Here is a 17,395-nt window from a genome sequence, read left to right as displayed (position 1 = left end):
TATGACTTCACTTACACCTATTTGTCATGTATTGCCTTTTAGCACAGAATTCATTGATATTTTGTCATTTTATGTACACAGACCTAATTTTAACGCTTCCATACAGAAATTATCATGCATGATAAGGGTTTGAAGGATAGAAGTAGTCACAATTGCAGTATTAGTCAACTGAAATGGGATTTTAATGTGCAGGGTGGCTGCACAAAATATTTTTTACAAAATACTTTCAGGTAAGAGTGCATTTGTCTTACTTTCCTTATTCGTAAGATGAAATCTTTCTAGCCCATTTATCATCATCATTTGAATTCAGACAAAAAACTGATAAAACCTGCTGCATGTTGAAGGGGTTGTGAAAACAGTGATCATGAAGAATACAAATATCCTCAAGATCTAAGTTACAAAAGCCTTTATTAGTATTGTGCATTTTTGGAATCCATACATTATGCTCAGCATTAAGATCTCTGGGCTTGGGCCTTTAATCTCCACCCATAGGGCAGCTGGACATCAAGCTCTGTCCATTGGCTGCAGTGAGGACCTTCTCTTCAAAATATCTCATTTTGTTTTCCACAAAATCAAAACACGGTGATGAGTTAATGAAAGAATTTTCATTTCAGAGTGAACAATCCCTCGAATGAATCATTTTTTACTACCATGGGTTGACCCATCCAGCTTTAAATTGAAGTATTAAACATTTTACAGAGAATGTTTACATTTACTCCAGATGCTGAATTGATGCAAAGGAGAAAGGGTTGAACTTGTATCCAGATCCGCTGTAGAATTTGTTCTGAAACTCCACCCTGCATCGAATTGGGGAAATAAATTCAAATGAATTAAATTCTTAAATTCTTCAGTTTCTCACACACACTATGCTTAAAACTACACATTTGGTGTTGATTAGAGAGAATAACCACAGAGTTCCCCTTTTGTCAATCACAATGTCACCCAATGCACACAGAGGACCTCCATATGTGACGAAGTAGAGTGACACATTTCACGAAATCGTTGTTTCACAAAGAACAGAAGTCACTTTCAAACCAAGCAGCTTCAGTTGGTCAATGTGGCGAATTTGCTTTACTTTTAGCTGTTGTTAAATATGCTTGGAGGAAACTTAATGGCAATGTGAATTCCTATCAAAATGACTGGATTTCACCAGAGAAAATTGGCCATACAATGGTGAAGGTGACACCTTATAAAAGCACCATACAATGGTGAAGGTGACACCTTATAAAAGCACCATACAATGGTGAAGGTGACACCTTATAAAAGCACAGTTCACCCAAAAATGAACATTCTGTCACTTTCTGTTCCAAAATTTGAAATGAATTTTTCACTTTTGTGCCAAACACAAAATAAGATACTTTGAAGAATTAAGTAACCAAACAGATAAGTCATTGACTTCCATAGTATTTATTTATTTTTTAATTTCTTTTACTTTAAGAAGTTAATGGTTAAACTGTCAACTCTTTGATTACCACATTCTTCAAAATCTATTTTTTGTGCCAAGCAGAAAAAACGGCATGAGGGAGAGAACTAAATGAATTTTCATTTTTGGGCTAACTGTCCCTTTAAGCCATGAATCAGATGCTTCTCAACTTAAGTCTTAACTTTGTTTTCTATCATTTTAATTAAGATAATAGAACTAAATCTTACTGGGGCCCCCTAGTGGATCCCCTGGTTGAGAACCACTGCACAAGTTGTTTTATTTTTATGTGATTTTCTCACCAGTGCAGACGCAGTGCATGCAGGAAAGCTGACAGCCCCTCCATTACCAGTAGGATAGAGACAGTGAGCATGGCGAAGACAGAGAAGATGACTGACAGAACCACAGATCCCACATAGCCTTGCCACGAGAGGGAAATTCTCATCACCATAACCCAGAGAACCTCGGACAGCTCTAACGCACACAAACACAGGACCAATTAAGCATCCACCTTATTTTGCAATGCAGATGTATTTTCTGTGAATGTGTGAGACTCCCAATTCATTAGCCACTAAACATAAATAACTAGAGGAATAACCAAGTGCAAACACTAAAACTAGCCTCACATATTCAAGTTACAAATGGCTGAACTCACTTGTACGAAAGATTTAAGGTGGATAAGTGAACATGCAATACTCGAGGATGCTTGTGAGTGTTTGCATACGTGCATGTGCGAGGCTGAGGGCCCAAAGTCGAAGGTACGAGGCGGTGTTAGAGATGCAGCCCAGGCAGTACTCTATGGTGTGGATCGCCTGGTGCATAAAAACCTCTGTGCAATCAAATTCCTGTAAAGGTTAAAAATCATCGAATATTTCAGTAGCTCCACTATGGAAGAGTGAAAAATTAATGCTTTAATCTTTCCCCTGTTTTCTTGACTCTTCTAATGCTGAGCTTTATTTGTGAAATATGTCTTGATCTTTTCTCTTTCTCACCTGATCCTCTGCTCCTCCTCCTCCCTCTAGGTCTCCTAGTTGAGCGTTTATAGAGCTGGTGTCTGTGACTAGGGGGCGCTGCTCCTCCTGTAACTGAGAGATGGGGACAACACCTTTCAACCAGACACAGTATGGCAGAGATCGCAATGCTTAATGGACAGAGTTGCTGAAAGGACACTACATTTCAGCTAAAAGAGCCACATTCCCTTATTGGTAAGGGCATCACTTGGTCAAGATGGAATATACAAATTCATTAAGCTAAAGCAGACCAACCTGCATATATAAAGGTATATGCTTTTGAAAGAAGGGTCTTATGCTCACCAAGGCTGCATTTATTTGATTAATAAAGCAAAAACAGTAATAGCATGAAATATTTGTACAGTTTTCTATTTTTAGATTTAATTTATTCCTGCAAATCATATTGTAACATTCGTGCACCAGAGAAACACAAGGAGAGGGAGAGATCCAATTGCAGGTCATTTTAATAACAAATGAGGGTAATCCAAAATAAACAGTCCAAGGAGACAAACAAAACAAAAGAGGGAACCGGAAGGAAAGGTACGGGAACTCGGAGGACGAGAAGACAAGGGTAAGTCTCAGGAGACGAGAACATTGGTAACACGAAGGGTAAGGACTCCATACAAACAACAGGGAAAGACAGGTATTAATAAGGACACTAATGATAATAGATTGCCTGCACCTGGTGCAATTAACTGGAGTGCAATTACTGTGAAGACAGGACCAGACTAGAGGAATTATAGTGCCTATGGTGAAGTGCCTAAGGGGAAGTGAGCTCACTAGTGGACACCCAGGGAAACAGAGACTGACAGCGTGACATTACCCCCTCCTCCACGGAGCAGCTGCCAGATGCTCCACCCGAAACCATGGGAAAACCAACAGACAAAGAAACTAGGAGGGAGGTGGAGCGGCGGAGGACTAGGGGGAGGGACGGAGGGCCAGATAACATGGTACACAGAGACAAGAGGACCAGGTAGATTGGGGAAACAGAGACAAGACAACCAGGTAAAATGGGGAGACAGAGACAAGAGAAGTGCAACACAAAACAAGGAGTCCAGGAGGGTGGTGGACGGGAGGAGGATGAGGGGGAGGGACGGAGGGCCAGGTCCAAAGGAGGAAACAGACAGAAAAAACAAAAACATAAGTCCATAAAGGACATCACGAGACGCCCACCAGGGCGGAGCAGAAGACCACCACAACCGTGTGGTCAGGGCAAAAGCCCCCCAGGGCGGAACAGAAGACCACCACCTCCGAGTGGTCAAGGCGGAAGCCCCACAGGGCGGAGCAGAAGACCACCACAACCGTGTGGTCAGGGCAAAAGCCCCCCAGGGCGGAGCAGAAGACCACCACCTCCGTGTGGTTGGGACAGATGCCCCCCAGGGCGGAACAGAAGACCACCACCTCCGAGTGGTCAAGGCGGAAGCCCCACAGGGCGGAGCAAAAGACCAGCACAACCGTGTGGTCAGGGCGGAAGCCCCCCAGGGCGGAACAGAAGACCACCACCTCCTTGTGGTCGAGGCCGGAGTCCCCCAGGGCGGAGCAGAAGACCACCACAACCATGTGGTCAGGGCGGAAGCCCTCCAGGGCGGAGCAGAAGACCACCACATCCGTGCGGCCAGACCACCGGAACCTGACTCAACTCTGAAATTTCAACGGTCACCTGACTCAACTCTGGAGGTTCATCCGGAACCTGACTCAACTCTGGAGGTTCAACGGTCACCTGACTCGACTCTGGAGGGTCAACCGGAATCTGACTTGATTCTGGGGAATCAACTGGAACATGACTCGGCTCTGGAAGGTCAACAGGAACTAGCCCTGACTCTGGAAGGTCGACGGTGACTAACCCTGACTCTGGAAGGTCGACGGTGACTAACCCTGACTCTGGAAGGTCCATGAGAACCTGACTCGACTCTGGAGGGTCAACAAGAATCTGACTTGATTCTGGGGAATCAACTGGAACATAACTCGACTCTGGATGGTCAACAGGAGCCTGACTCGACTCTGGAAGGACTCATGTTGCCTCGTGGCGCTGAGCTGGCGGCCATCCTGTGCTGTGGGGCTGGCTTCCATCTTGCCTCGTTGTGCTGGACTGGCGGCCATTTTGCACAGCAGCACTGGCTCAGCCTATTTGCGCCTCCTCTCCCCTCTCTGTCCACAATGGGGAAACGGCGGCTCCCATCCGAACCCCGGGTCAATGGGAGGCCACAGTGGAGATCGCTGCCGGACCTCCTCTCGACTACTCACTCCGGAGCGACCTCCCCTGGTTCCATGGGACACAACTAGGCGAGTACCCTCAAAGCCATTCCTCTCCCGTTTGATGGCTGGGGAGGATATTGGAGCAGACATACCGCTGGATCTAATGGATGGAGTCCTTCTGTAACATTCGTGCACCAGAGAAACACAAGGAGAGGGAGAGATCCAATTGCAGGTCATTTTAATAACAAATGAGGGTAATCCAAAATAAACAGTCCAAGGAGACAAACAAAACAAAAGAGGGAACCGGAAGGAAAGGTACGGGAACTCGGAGGACAAGAAGACAAGGGTAAGTCTCGGGAGACGAGAACATTGGTAACACAAAGGGTAAGGACTCCATACAAACAACAGGGAAAGACAGGTATTTATAAGGAGACTAATGACAATAGATTGCCTGCACCTGGTGCAATTAACTGGAGTGCAATTACTGTGAAGACAGGACCAGACTAGAGGAATTATAGTGCCTATGGTGAAGTGCCTAAGGGGAAGTGAGCTCACTAGTGGACACCCAGGGAAACAGAGACTGACAGCGTGACACATATTTATTCATCAATGTAGAGCTTATTATATTCTTGTGCACTCTTGAAATTGCCTTCATATCTCTTTTATTGCAGTTTTTGCAGTTTGTTTGAAGTGAGTGAGTCTTAAGTTTAAAATAATGAGCAAAAAATGTCAACATTATGTATAATAAATGTATTTGCAAAATGTAAATGCTTCAGAAAGTTTAAATTAAATTAAGAAAATATTTAATTCACAAAAGTTCAGTCCATTATGTTACTTAATGAACAACACTTTGCAACTAAACAGTGGTTCATCACACCATCATGTGAGCAGCATCACGTGATGTTATTTTCTTTGAAAGAATGTGTGGCTGTCCAGACAAAGCCTGCCAGTTAGTCAAAATGGTGAAAGTTACCCTGTAGGGTCAACCCTTTTTATTGAAATAAATGCAGCCTTAGGAAGTATTAGACCCTTTTTTTAAGCAAAGATGGCAGCCTAATTTCACCCCTACTTACTGTTCTCCTGTTATTCCTGTGCCTGAAGTACAGGAAGAGTGGTCTTCCCAGTAACAGCACTGGAACTGCCAGCAGTGCCAAGCACACTAATACTCTCTGCACTATCATCTGAAGACAGTGAGAAGACATCAATGCATTAGTCATGACAGAAATCTAAAGTACAATACCAAAACATGTCTCACCTGTCCTGGATAAAGAGGTGGGTTGTCTGAGTTCTCAGCAAACACGAACATGTCAATGAAGTGGATCAGGATGCTGGGAGCGCGGTCCGAATCCTGAGGTCCAAACGCGATCCATTTAAACACCACCATGAAGACAAGGTAGCCAAAAAGACACAGCATGAACACTAGCTCAGGAATCAACACCAGGAACATGCTGCTCACATCCCCCGAGTACCTGAGGAAACACACCATTACAATGACAAGAGTAAATCCACAGAACAGATCAATGTAAACAAAAATGAATCCTACTTTATGACTCACATGTAGTTGAAGAAAGACAAGCAGACTCCAAAAGTCATATGGATGAGTCCGATGATGACTGACATCTTCATCTTATAGGAGTTGAGGAAGGTGAGGTGGTTATTGGCAAGACTCCAGATCTAAGGACCAGGAAATGAGATACAGTCAAATCCAAACCTCAGAGTGAGCCAGACACAAGGGTGATTTGCTTAAAGGCCTGGTTACCGGGTCAATGCCGAATAGATATGGTCCCTGGAATACTCCAGTTACGTTCGGATCCAAAGTGAGGTACTGGTTGCTCCTCAAAGTTTCATCACTGAACAAGCCCAGAAGAAATAAGGCATAAGTGAGTGTGAGTGTAAAAGGAGATCAAAGAGGAAAGCTGAAGTGATGGATAAGCGACTCCTTTTACAGAGTATGGGTGTGTTCACATGAGCTTCCACTGTCTGTTGTCAAAAGTGTAGTGAGGTATGAAGTGCAGCTCACACACAAACCTAGCAACTGTCTGTTGGTCAACACAGCAAATCTACTTGTCCAGCTTGTTAAACCTGTTACTACCACTTGCACAGATTCCTATTCAAATTAGTATAAAAGGGCAGCCTAATGGTTAAAGAGTCAGAGTGCAACAGAAAAATGGCTTCCCACTGCTCCAGATGTTTGTTTAGTGTGTGTGTGTGTTCAATAATCACTGCTTTGTGTATGCACTTAAATGGGTGAAATGCTTTTTTATCTGTCAAACAATGAGCACATTTACATGCAAACCAGTAAGCTGATAACCCTTAAATATCAGCTTATTTATAGAACCGGCTTTCCCCGTTTATATGCACATCAGTAACCTGACCATGGGAAGTAGCCGTGTTTACATTTTCCTGTAGTGACGTCAAAATATAATATCTGACTCTGAGTATTCCATACATTTATGTTGTTAAATTAAGCTTGCAACATTTAAACTTGTGTTGGGAAACTTACAGCTCATAAATTATCCTCTCAAGCAGTTATAAATTCAGCATTTTGACTGAACCACTTCTACATCTGCACACATTTTTATAATTTTCTGAGTCATGAAAAAGTCTGCTTTTGTGATACATTCCTTTGTTTCTTTACTGCAAGACGTTTGATTGGTCTAGATGCGCTAATGACGTCTTTCCAAACCCATAAGACTTTAGTTTATCTTTGATTTCCGTCCCTCCATTTGAAGTCTGCGCAACCAAAACGATGCTTCAAAAAGTTAATAAAGACATTGTAAAAGTAATTCATATTCACTGAGTGGTTTAATCTAAGCCTTATGAAGAACCATGGTCAAATTCAATTTAGTCTTTTATTTACATAAACATTGACTTTCATGTCTTAATGCTCTTAATACCTTTACGAACCTTTTAAAGCAATAAAGTTTTGGTTGCATGGACCAATCTCTCAGGTTTCATTAAATATGTCTTCATTTTAAAGTCTTATGGGTTTGGAATGACATGAGGGCGAATCACTGAATGTTCATTTTTTAGGTGAATTAACTCTTTATAGTCTTGCTCTAAAAAAACAAAAAGCTGTTGAACATTATATGTCATCAGAACACTTTATTTAACCTATAAATTAAAAATAAAATCTACCTAATGGTTAATCTTTGCCTTGGATGTAATAGTGTGTACTTACCTCCAGTTGTAGTGTTGCATCATGGGTTTGAGATGCCAGCCAGAAGAAAGAGGACTGAGTCCTTTACTGAAGCACTCATTATATACAGCCCCAGTATAGATGGAGAACAACCCCATCAGAAGAATCAGATATCTTCCACCAAACAGCATACGCCAAATCTAAAAGAAAGTATACAATTCTTTACAAACCTGAAGTGCATTCCAGAAAGTAATGGAGACAGAGAACACCAACAGATTCACTACTGTTCAAAAGTTTTGGTAATTAATGCAATAAATGCAGCTCTTTTAAACTTTATATTCATCAATAAACTGAACAGAAATTAGAATAGAAATTGAAAGAAACCTCATTAGTGTTATTCCTCATCTTAGGGTCTCTTTCTTCCAGAATCATCCACAGAGCAGCCAAAGTCATGAGTAAACCATGACCAACATCTCCAAACATAACCGCAAACAGGAAGGGAAAAGTAATGATGGTGTACACAGCTAAAAGTGAGAAGGGAGCAAACACACAACATTTCCAATGATGGTTTCCATATCTTCCGTAGGTTGTTTACCTCAAACTAAAATGACTTGTGCCTGCTTCCATGTGACTGTGAGAGTTACCAGGGTTGACCTCTCTGTAGCTGGCCACACCATAAGCATCCACAATGATCTGGAAGCTAGAAGTGAATGTGTTGGTGTTAAAGAGTGTTGGAGGAGATGTGGGTGCAGGAAGACGGTTGTAGAACGAGTCCACACTGCTACCACTCTTTCTCTAAGAATCAGAAAGGACAAAAAATCTATTGCAGAATTCACTGCTCCGAATCCAGCATTTATACTAATCACACTTGACTTCTTTATGACGTATTTTGTGTTTATTAAATAGTCTTATCTCACCGTTCCTTCTATCAGAGCGCTCTGGAGCAGGGAGAGTTTGGCCACAGGGCACCAGGCCTCTGCGATGAGACACTTCTCTGTGACTGAAGGGCTGCAGAGGTTGAGCACCATCTGCACAGCTTTACACTTCTGCACACGTATCTTCCACTGTGGCATGTGACACACGCAGCGAGACAGCAGCTGCTGCATGTACTGCTCCGTCTGAGACAGCACCTGCAGACAAACAAGAGGATAGTTAAATACTTTTTGTATTTCATTTTCCTTTTAATATTATTTACTATATATTCTATGCACAATTCATCATAAGTAATATCATATACTACTGTTCAAAAGTTTGGGGTCTTTTAAGGAGACATATCTTGTGCTTACCAAGGCTGCATTTATTTAGTCAAAAACACAGTAAAAACTATAATACTGTGAAATATTCTTACAATAATTGTTTTGTATTTTAATATGTTTTAAAGTATACCTTGTATAGTTTTCAGCATCATTATTCCAGTCTTCAGTGTCACATGATCCTTCAGAATTCATTCTAATGTGCTGATTTGCTGCATTTATTATCAATGTTGAAAATTTAGTTAATATTAGCTGCTTAATATTTTTTGGAAGCCTTTTTTTTTAAGATTCGTTGATATACAGAAAGTCAAAAAACAGCTTGTATTTGAAGACAAATAGTTCGTACAATGTTTATCTAAACTGTCACTTTTGAACAATTTAAGTGTCCTTGCTGAAAAATACATAACTAAAACCATACAAACCCCAAACTTTTGAATGATAGTATGTTTTTTTTCCTCATTACATATCCCGTCTCACTTAGAAATACATCAGATTACAAAAGTTAAATGAGTTGCAGACTTTCTATGTTCTAGTCTTTCCTTAACGAAGTACCACTTGTTTTTTTTTTTTTAATGAATGCAAAGAAATTCATATATTTAAAGTAATTCTGCAGTGCCTGAAAACTTTTTGATACCACTGCATGGTCTTATTTCAAAAGTGAGTGTCATTGTGTAATGAACATTCCAGTCACCATTTTGATGTCTACAATCCTGCTTTCCAGCCCTTGAAGTATTCCTTCTCTCTCTTCCAAACCCTCTGGATACACAAAGGTATGTGTGTGGAAACTATGAAAAGACAGATATGTGATATCATGAAAGTGTACTTTAGTAAGCTATGATTCCATTTAACTAAGCTATAAATGTACCAATAACAGATCTTCTTCACTTTCTGCCCAATCTGCTCTCCCCAAAAAGAGATCACAAAGACAGTCCACTGAATTGTCTCTCCCTGTGAACAACAAAAGCATATGTATATGGCCAGTTTCATCAAAATGAGTAATGTGATTCAGTTAATGTAACTCTCTTACAGTGTCTGGCACTTCCAGTCTTTCCTCCATCTCCCAGAAGTCTACAATGATGTAACCACGACAGGCCCTCCACAGCAGCCTCTCGAATGCTGGAACCTTCCACGGATGGACCACGCCAGTGACAAAACTGTGCAGGAAAGATGTCAATAGCATTATTAGTGTCTTGTTACATACTTGTTCACAACTAAAATGTGAAAATAATATTTCGACTTGCTGTCTAAAGATGCAGTCTGTGCATCTTTTTTCGATTTGCTGCTCTGTTGAATTTTGTGTGTGAATTTCCGTCATTTCAATAGAACTCTGTGTGATTGATAGTTTTGGTGAGGGAGAAACATTTCCTAAGCAGAATTTGTTCATGTTCAAGTTGAAAGTGACTTTTTGTCTTAAAATGTTGTCTAAAGAAGCCCTTACATTAGTGAACTCCATTAGTCGGTGTGGTGAATTCAAGTGACCAACCTCAGCGAAATCTGCTAGTGCTTATGTGAAATTCCCAAATGCACAGATTTCCACTAGAATGACCCCATTTTGCCCAGAATATTTTACAGACCAATGGTTCATGTGACCACACCATAAAATTCTAATTTCTGTTTCTCACTACACTCTTAAAAATAAGGTTCTTTATTTGTATTGATGGTTCCATGAAGAACCTTTAACATCCATGGATCTTCTTTAATGAGATTAAAGATGATTCACTGAGATTCGAAAACATACTTCAGAATATTAAAATGTTCATCACATTCTCTTTTAGATGGATATTGTCCTCACCTCAAACGCATATCTTGCCTGCTGTCCAGAAGTGCTGTGGTCTCAAGAGTTGGAGGTGGAACCTAGAGGAACATTATAAGAAGTACTGGTAGATATCTGAGAGACATGAAGGGAAGCATGCTAAGAGACTGATTTTTACCTGTGAGGTTGGTAGTAAAATGCTTTGCTTCAGGACCCCTCTGTACTGACTGAGCTGGGTCAGCTGGTTACGTAGACTGTCCCTGTTCCTTGATACCTACATGCAGACTGGGTCAAGATCACCACTTGCACTGCATGATATCTTTTCTGGAACACCAGATATTAATTGAGCCTACTTCTCCTTTCTCCTCTCACCTCTCTGAGTTCTCTGGCCAGTCTCTCGCTCTCCTCCTCAATGGAGAGCAGCTCTCTAGGCTGTGGGGCTGATGGGATTGGTGTGGCTGTGGGTAAAGGCCCTTTCAGAGGCGGACAGAGAGAACGGTTGATCTCTTGCTCCAGATACTCTGAGGAATGCAGGGAGAGGATAACATGTTGAGGATGTGCACAGTGATTATGATATGATATGATCTGACGCACGATGAATGTCAGAGAGTGACTAAACTAAGAATGTAATACTTGCTGTAGTGGTAGCTGATCATTGAAAGGTGAATATTGAGCGGTTACACAATAATAAGGATTTAGAGACTTACTGAAGGTTTTCTCCAGCTCCTCACATCTTCTCACTTCTGAAACAAACTTCCTTTGAAAGGCGTTCACATTCGGGTTCAGCTGAGAAGATTGGGTTCAAGAGAGACAAGAGGGAAAAAGAGCAAGACAGACTGTAAATGTGATGGCAATCTGTCGATGTGAGCTTGGTCCATAAGATTTTTACATTTACAAGTCTCTTATGCTCAGGTCATGTTTTTTTATTGTTATTATTAAATACAATAGAAACTGTAATATTGTACTGAGCTGTAGTATTTTAACATGTAATTTAATATTGTCATTTTAACAGTTTCTATTTAAAATGTCATTTATTCCTGTAAAGCTGAATTGTCTTCAGTGTCACATCATTATAATATGCAGATTTTGCTTTTATTATTGCTATCAATGTTTAAAACAGTTGCTTCTTATGTTATTGTGGATACATTATAACTGTGATACATTTCTCATGATACGTTGATGAATAGAAAGTTCAAAAGAACAGCTTTTTTTTATATATAATTCTTATTTCTCACTTTTAATCAATTTAATGTGCCCTTGCTGAATAAAAGTATTAATTAAAAAATAATAATAATCTTACTGACCCCAAGCTTCTGAAAAGTAGTGTATCCATCAAACTCACGTCTCTGAATTCAACTAAGCCCAGCTCCCCAAGCTCACTGACGCAGTTGTAAGCTGAACCTGCCTGGAGAAAGAGCTGGACCAGACACATCTCCTCACTTCGGAAGAGGCATCCCATGATAGCCTGAAATATAATGTGTTCAGATATCAGACCTCAACAATAAACAGTACACTGTAAACATGAACGCAGCTGAAAGATAAGAATATCCATACATCATGCAAACTGAAGAACAAGTGATAAGTGTGCTTATTTGTTGCATTTCTTTGTGCTTATTAATGTTATTTACATCGTTTGTCAATAATGAAACTAAAGGTCATTATTGTGCAGAGTGGATATTTATCTAATAGGGTAGCTTGTGTTTTTTTCTCTCTCTCATTTTCACGCATAAGGGTTTGTGCACTGATCGGTTGCATGTGATGGAGGTTAGCTGGTAATCTAATAGAGATTTCACAGGGGATTCATTCACCCAAGCTCATGTGATAAAAAGGTCATGAAAGAGAAAAAGAATCTCAATTAGATTCATCTGAAACTCATTTGAGCTAAGGCATCTCTGATCTTTTAAAAACTCTATAAATAAGAAAAATAGCGGAATTACGTATAACATTATTTGGGAATAAAATTGTAACGTTAAATGCTATAAACTATGAAAGCTCTTAAAGATTTTAGCACTGAAAGATAATTTATTAAAACAGTTACACCTTTATAAACAGTAATTAGCCTATAAATGTAAGCTAACACTGATACAGCGGTAGTGAGGCAAAGGAATTTTCTCGCATTTACCAAAAGCTATTCAAAGAGACATATTGTCTTTCAGTACAGTGCATGATAAAATCAATCCTAGTTCTCATTTTACATATATAATGAAAATGTGGAATAATGGGAATTGATGGGAGTCTGTCGGAAAGCACTTAGCCTGTTAATAGCAGCAGTGTCCTGTCACTGCAGAAGCGTGGCGTAGCAACATAAACAAAAGCCGACGAGCGACAGAAATGGGACATCGCTGTAAACTGAACAAACTCGATTCAGTTGCTTCTGAATCACCCATTTAATATAAACGGTATAAATAGAATTTGTTTCAATGAATGTTTTCTGAATTAATTCGATTCAAATACGCAATAAAATGCATGCCGGTCTTACCGTATATGAGAGCTGGATTGATCCAAGGTGATCGTGGTGGAAACAAATTATCCACAATTTGATCTCATGGTTGGTTGTATTGAGAAGCTGTGCGATGTAAACAGCGGGTCTTTGAGCTCATGGCCTCTCATTACTCCAGCTCCAGTCATTGCCATGTGATTCAGCCACTGAATTAGACCTGCTACAGCACACAAGCCAAGAGCTTCGAATAACACGCTTTCAATCCCTGCAGAGGAAATATGAATGCCAGTTAAATGGTGGAAGTATGTATTTGACCATTTCTAGTAACTAAATTAATATTGAAATGAATAGATTTGACAAATGTCAATGCATTTACAGGAGAAGCGATACTCTTTTAATACAACTTCAATACAATTAGAAAATTATAATTAATGAAAACAATTTATATGTGAAAACATATATATATGTGTATGTATATATATATATATATATACATACACATATATATATATATATATATATATATATATATCCATATATATAAATACATATATATACATATATATAAATACATACACACACACACACACACACATACATATATATATATATATATATATATATACACACACACACACACACACACACACACACACACACACACACACACACACACACACACACACACACACACACACACACACAGTGCCCTCCATAGGTATTGGAACAGTGAAGACAAACTTGCTTTGTTTGCTTTGGAGTCAAGAAATCTGTAAATATGATTAAAAGATGAATATGAGAGAAAACTACAGAATGTTAAATTGTATTATTGGATGATTCAACACAAAGATGTTTTACCAGCTAAGAAGAAGAAGTTTCATCTCCCTATCCGATGTGAGCATAAGTATTAGAACAGTTGCCTCTCAGGTCTTTCTAAGTGTTCAGCTGTGTCTTGTTGCATTAATTCTTCAGATATTAAAAGCAGGGGATGTGTCTTATCAGTTATATCCATTGCTTCTGCATTCTAAGTCTTGCATTCGATGATGACACACACAAACCAGGATGAAGACGAGGAAGCCGACTCTGAAAGAAAAGCAAGCAATTTGGATGCTAAAAGAGGAAGTCAATTAGAACTATAGGAAAAACAAAGGACATGGAGAAATCAAGAGTGTGGAAACCACCGGTGACAACAGCAACCAATGACGCCCTGATTGGCTGAGAAAAACAACAGTACTTGATGACATAAAATCATAAAAGCTGTGAAAATGAACACTAAAATACAAGTCTGTAAAATCACCAACAACCTCCAGAAAGCTGTCAATCTACAGTCCGCAGGAGAATTTGACACAGAATTACAGCTACACAGCAAGATGCAAACCTCTGATCAGAACCAAAAATAGAAAGGCAAGATTCTTCACAAATGTGAGACAGTAGAGTTGATGGACAGATGAGACAAAGATGAACCTTTATCTAAGTGATTGGTTTGATATCTTGTATTTGCCATTGCATAAACATATATATGTTTATGCAATGGCAAATGCAATATATCAAACCACATCAAAGTAAACCATTTTCGATTTACATTATAAGCTCTTAATGCATTAGGCACAGTATTTTTATTTTTCTATTTTGGAAAAATCAATGGAAAGAAAATATTTTAATATTATTAATAATATATAATTATAATATATTTAAATGTATAAAATGTGTCTAAAATACATAAATACTCTTTATTTTTCATTCACTCAGAATGGTAAGTTAATTCTAACAGACCCAATTCAGTAAAAACAATGAGAGAATGGCATAGAAATAAAATCAGTGAAGTATGGACACTTTATACCGTGGCCAGTTCCATGCTCTCAAAAATTAAAGTTAATGGGTAGGATGACCGGAAAGCTGGCTACACTGATATGATCTTTTAAATTCCAGATGTTCATCTGACAGTCAGCATACGCAAGTGCCAAAGATAAGATGATCATGGAAGTGAGCAGACTACAAGAGTGAAGAGCAGAAGTTACAGAAGCACAAGTTTTCATTTTCAAACCAAATTCAGGAGCAAAAACTGCCTGTTTCATTCCGGGAATAACAAACAATAAATATCTAAAACAAACGAATGAATGAATGAATGAATGAATGAAAGACTTTTCTTTTTATCTCAGTTACCAGTCTCTCAATTCTGCCTTTCTTTCATTTCAGAATTTATTTTCCTCAACATTCTGAATTTGCATCTCACAATTCAACATTCAAAATTTGCATCTCACAATTCTTTTGTGAGTTTAAATTTAACAAATCAGATTCTTCTTTCTGCCCTATAAAAAAAAAAAGCATATGAAAGCTATCAGCGACTTCTCACAGTTCTGATATTTTGTCTCTGACTTCTCAGAACTGTTGGGAATGCAGAATTGCGGAATGTTAACAAGATGAGAACTCACAATTGTTGCAATAACTTTTATTTTTATTTATCCTATGGCAGAAACAAGCTTATACAACATCTCTTTATCAGGTATCTTTATGAAGACAATTGGAGCTATAGCATAAATGTCCTAGAAATTTGTATTCCAACAAGGCATATGAAACCCTCCCTGAAAGTACATATGAGAATAAGCATTGATCTGAGACAGATGCATGCTGGGAGTGGTGGGGTCCTCTAGCCACGCCTCTGTTATGCATCCTTTCGGTTTGTTTATGCAGATTTCCCAGCTTGAATTTGTGTGGTTTTCTGTTAGGGCTTGTCTATGAATGTTTATGAATGGAGAGCTTCTACAGAACTATAAAAGGAACATCTGAGGGCTGGAGCACTAACATAAATAAATGGTCCAATCCCAGGCTCCTCTATATTTGGGAATACGAATAAGGTTTGATGAATAAAATTAACTCATTGGTGTAATGACTCACATGATTCATTTTAAAATGACTAAATCAACTTCAAATTCGTGTGTTAATAGTGTTAAAGGAAGGCTATCGGCTATTATTTACTTGTTAACTACATAAGTTCCAAAAATATTCTAAAGCTTATTCAGCGTTCCAAAATATATTTCTTCTGAAATACTCAGCCCAAGCCCAAACAGACATAAACACTTACAACAGTATCAATCGTCCATTCTGTCCAAGTTGGTCGGGACAAAAGGAGCGGAATGTGCCCAGGGCGGTTTGTCCGCACGACAGCAGAGGGGCTGAGTTAAACTCCACCAGACTACCACAAGACACTCCTACCGACACTAATTTATAGCTAGGATGCACGCATAGATCATACATTTACAACGGAAACAGCCATCATATTAATGAAACTGTGAGTATGCTATGATTTTTGGGGGAAGAATCATCTTTGTTAAATTTGCGAAAACAACCTAACGCTAGCATTACATGATTGAAAGCTTATTTTCCTTATGCAAGGTCGTGTTTCTGTAAAAGTTGTTGTTTTAAATTCTAATACACCTGTTCTCACTTCGCTTTACAACAAAATTAATTAACGTTAGGCTATAATAATCCACATGCATTAGACGCATGAGTGTTTTTTGACACACAGTCACCCTCCTATTTTTAACAGCGCCTAATATGACTATATTTGTCAGACATTGCTTTAGATGTTGCTAACATTTCCGAAGCATTGTTTTTTCGAAGCATTGTTTAGATGAAGCCAAAACCTTAACAGCTCAGACTTGCGTCTCATACACGAGTAAATGTATGTAACGTAGCGTAATTGTTTGATTTGATGACCTGTTCTTGTTGTTGTTTCGTCTTCCATTTATTGGGCTTCTCGGCATAACTAAATCTAATTATTTCGTGCATTCGCGCGTAACATAATGATGTCACTAAAGACCCAATCATTTAATCTAACGCCCTTCAGGAAAGTAGACCTACAATGACATTACCGCCATTAGTGTGGGCATTTCGTTTTACTTAAAAACATCCTCAGTCCAGGCTATGTAATTAATATGTATGGAAAGCCGATTTAACATTTATTCTTTAAACTAATTTAGTTTTCCTGTAGCTCAATTGGTAGAGCACTGCGCAAGGTTGGGGGTTCGATTCCCCAGGAACACATGATATGTAAAAATTGATAGCCTGTATGCACTGTAAGTCGCTGCGTCTGCTAAATGCATAAATTAAATTAATTAGTTAATTAAATTAAATTAAACCGTACTAGTATCTATTTTCATGCTACGAGTACTTTTTTTTAGATA

General features: G+C 39.1%; 1 protein-coding gene across 5 annotated transcripts; it reads right to left on the bottom strand.

Moving 5' to 3' along the window:
- Positions 1–391: 391 nt before the first annotated feature.
- Positions 392–17,080, bottom strand: tcirg1a (T cell immune regulator 1, ATPase H+ transporting V0 subunit a3a). Of its 5 annotated transcripts, none has more exons than XM_059554408.1 (22): positions 16,294–17,078; positions 13,251–13,476; positions 12,114–12,236; positions 11,479–11,557; positions 11,144–11,292; positions 10,950–11,045; positions 10,811–10,872; positions 10,046–10,172; positions 9,884–9,966; positions 9,710–9,803; positions 8,683–8,895; positions 8,410–8,560; positions 8,150–8,289; positions 7,808–7,965; positions 6,386–6,476; positions 6,182–6,300; positions 5,882–6,095; positions 5,700–5,807; positions 2,413–2,499; positions 2,145–2,265; positions 1,723–1,894; positions 392–797 (listed from the first exon to the last, which is right to left on the bottom strand). In XM_059554408.1, exons 3-22 carry the CDS (start codon positions 12,228–12,230, stop codon positions 713–715), a joined length of 2,466 nt encoding a protein of 821 aa, XP_059410391.1. In that variant the 5' UTR covers positions 12,231–12,236; positions 13,251–13,476; positions 16,294–17,078; the 3' UTR covers positions 392–712. The 5 variants fall into 5 exon arrangements, with proteins under 5 accessions (XP_059410391.1, XP_059410390.1, XP_059410392.1 ...); XM_059554407.1 differs by having other exon boundaries at positions 2,413–2,505; positions 16,294–17,076; XM_059554409.1 differs by lacking the exon at positions 1,723–1,894 and having other exon boundaries at positions 2,413–2,505; positions 16,294–17,080.
- Between the last annotated feature and the right edge of the window lie 315 nt (positions 17,081–17,395).

The sequence above is a fragment of the Carassius carassius genome, chromosome 7 (genome assembly GCF_963082965.1).
Source record: "Carassius carassius chromosome 7, fCarCar2.1, whole genome shotgun sequence".
Taxonomy (NCBI): Eukaryota; Metazoa; Chordata; class Actinopteri; order Cypriniformes; family Cyprinidae; genus Carassius; species Carassius carassius.
The sequence above is the reverse complement of the archived record's forward strand: the minus strand, read 5'-3'. Positions and strand labels throughout refer to the sequence as shown.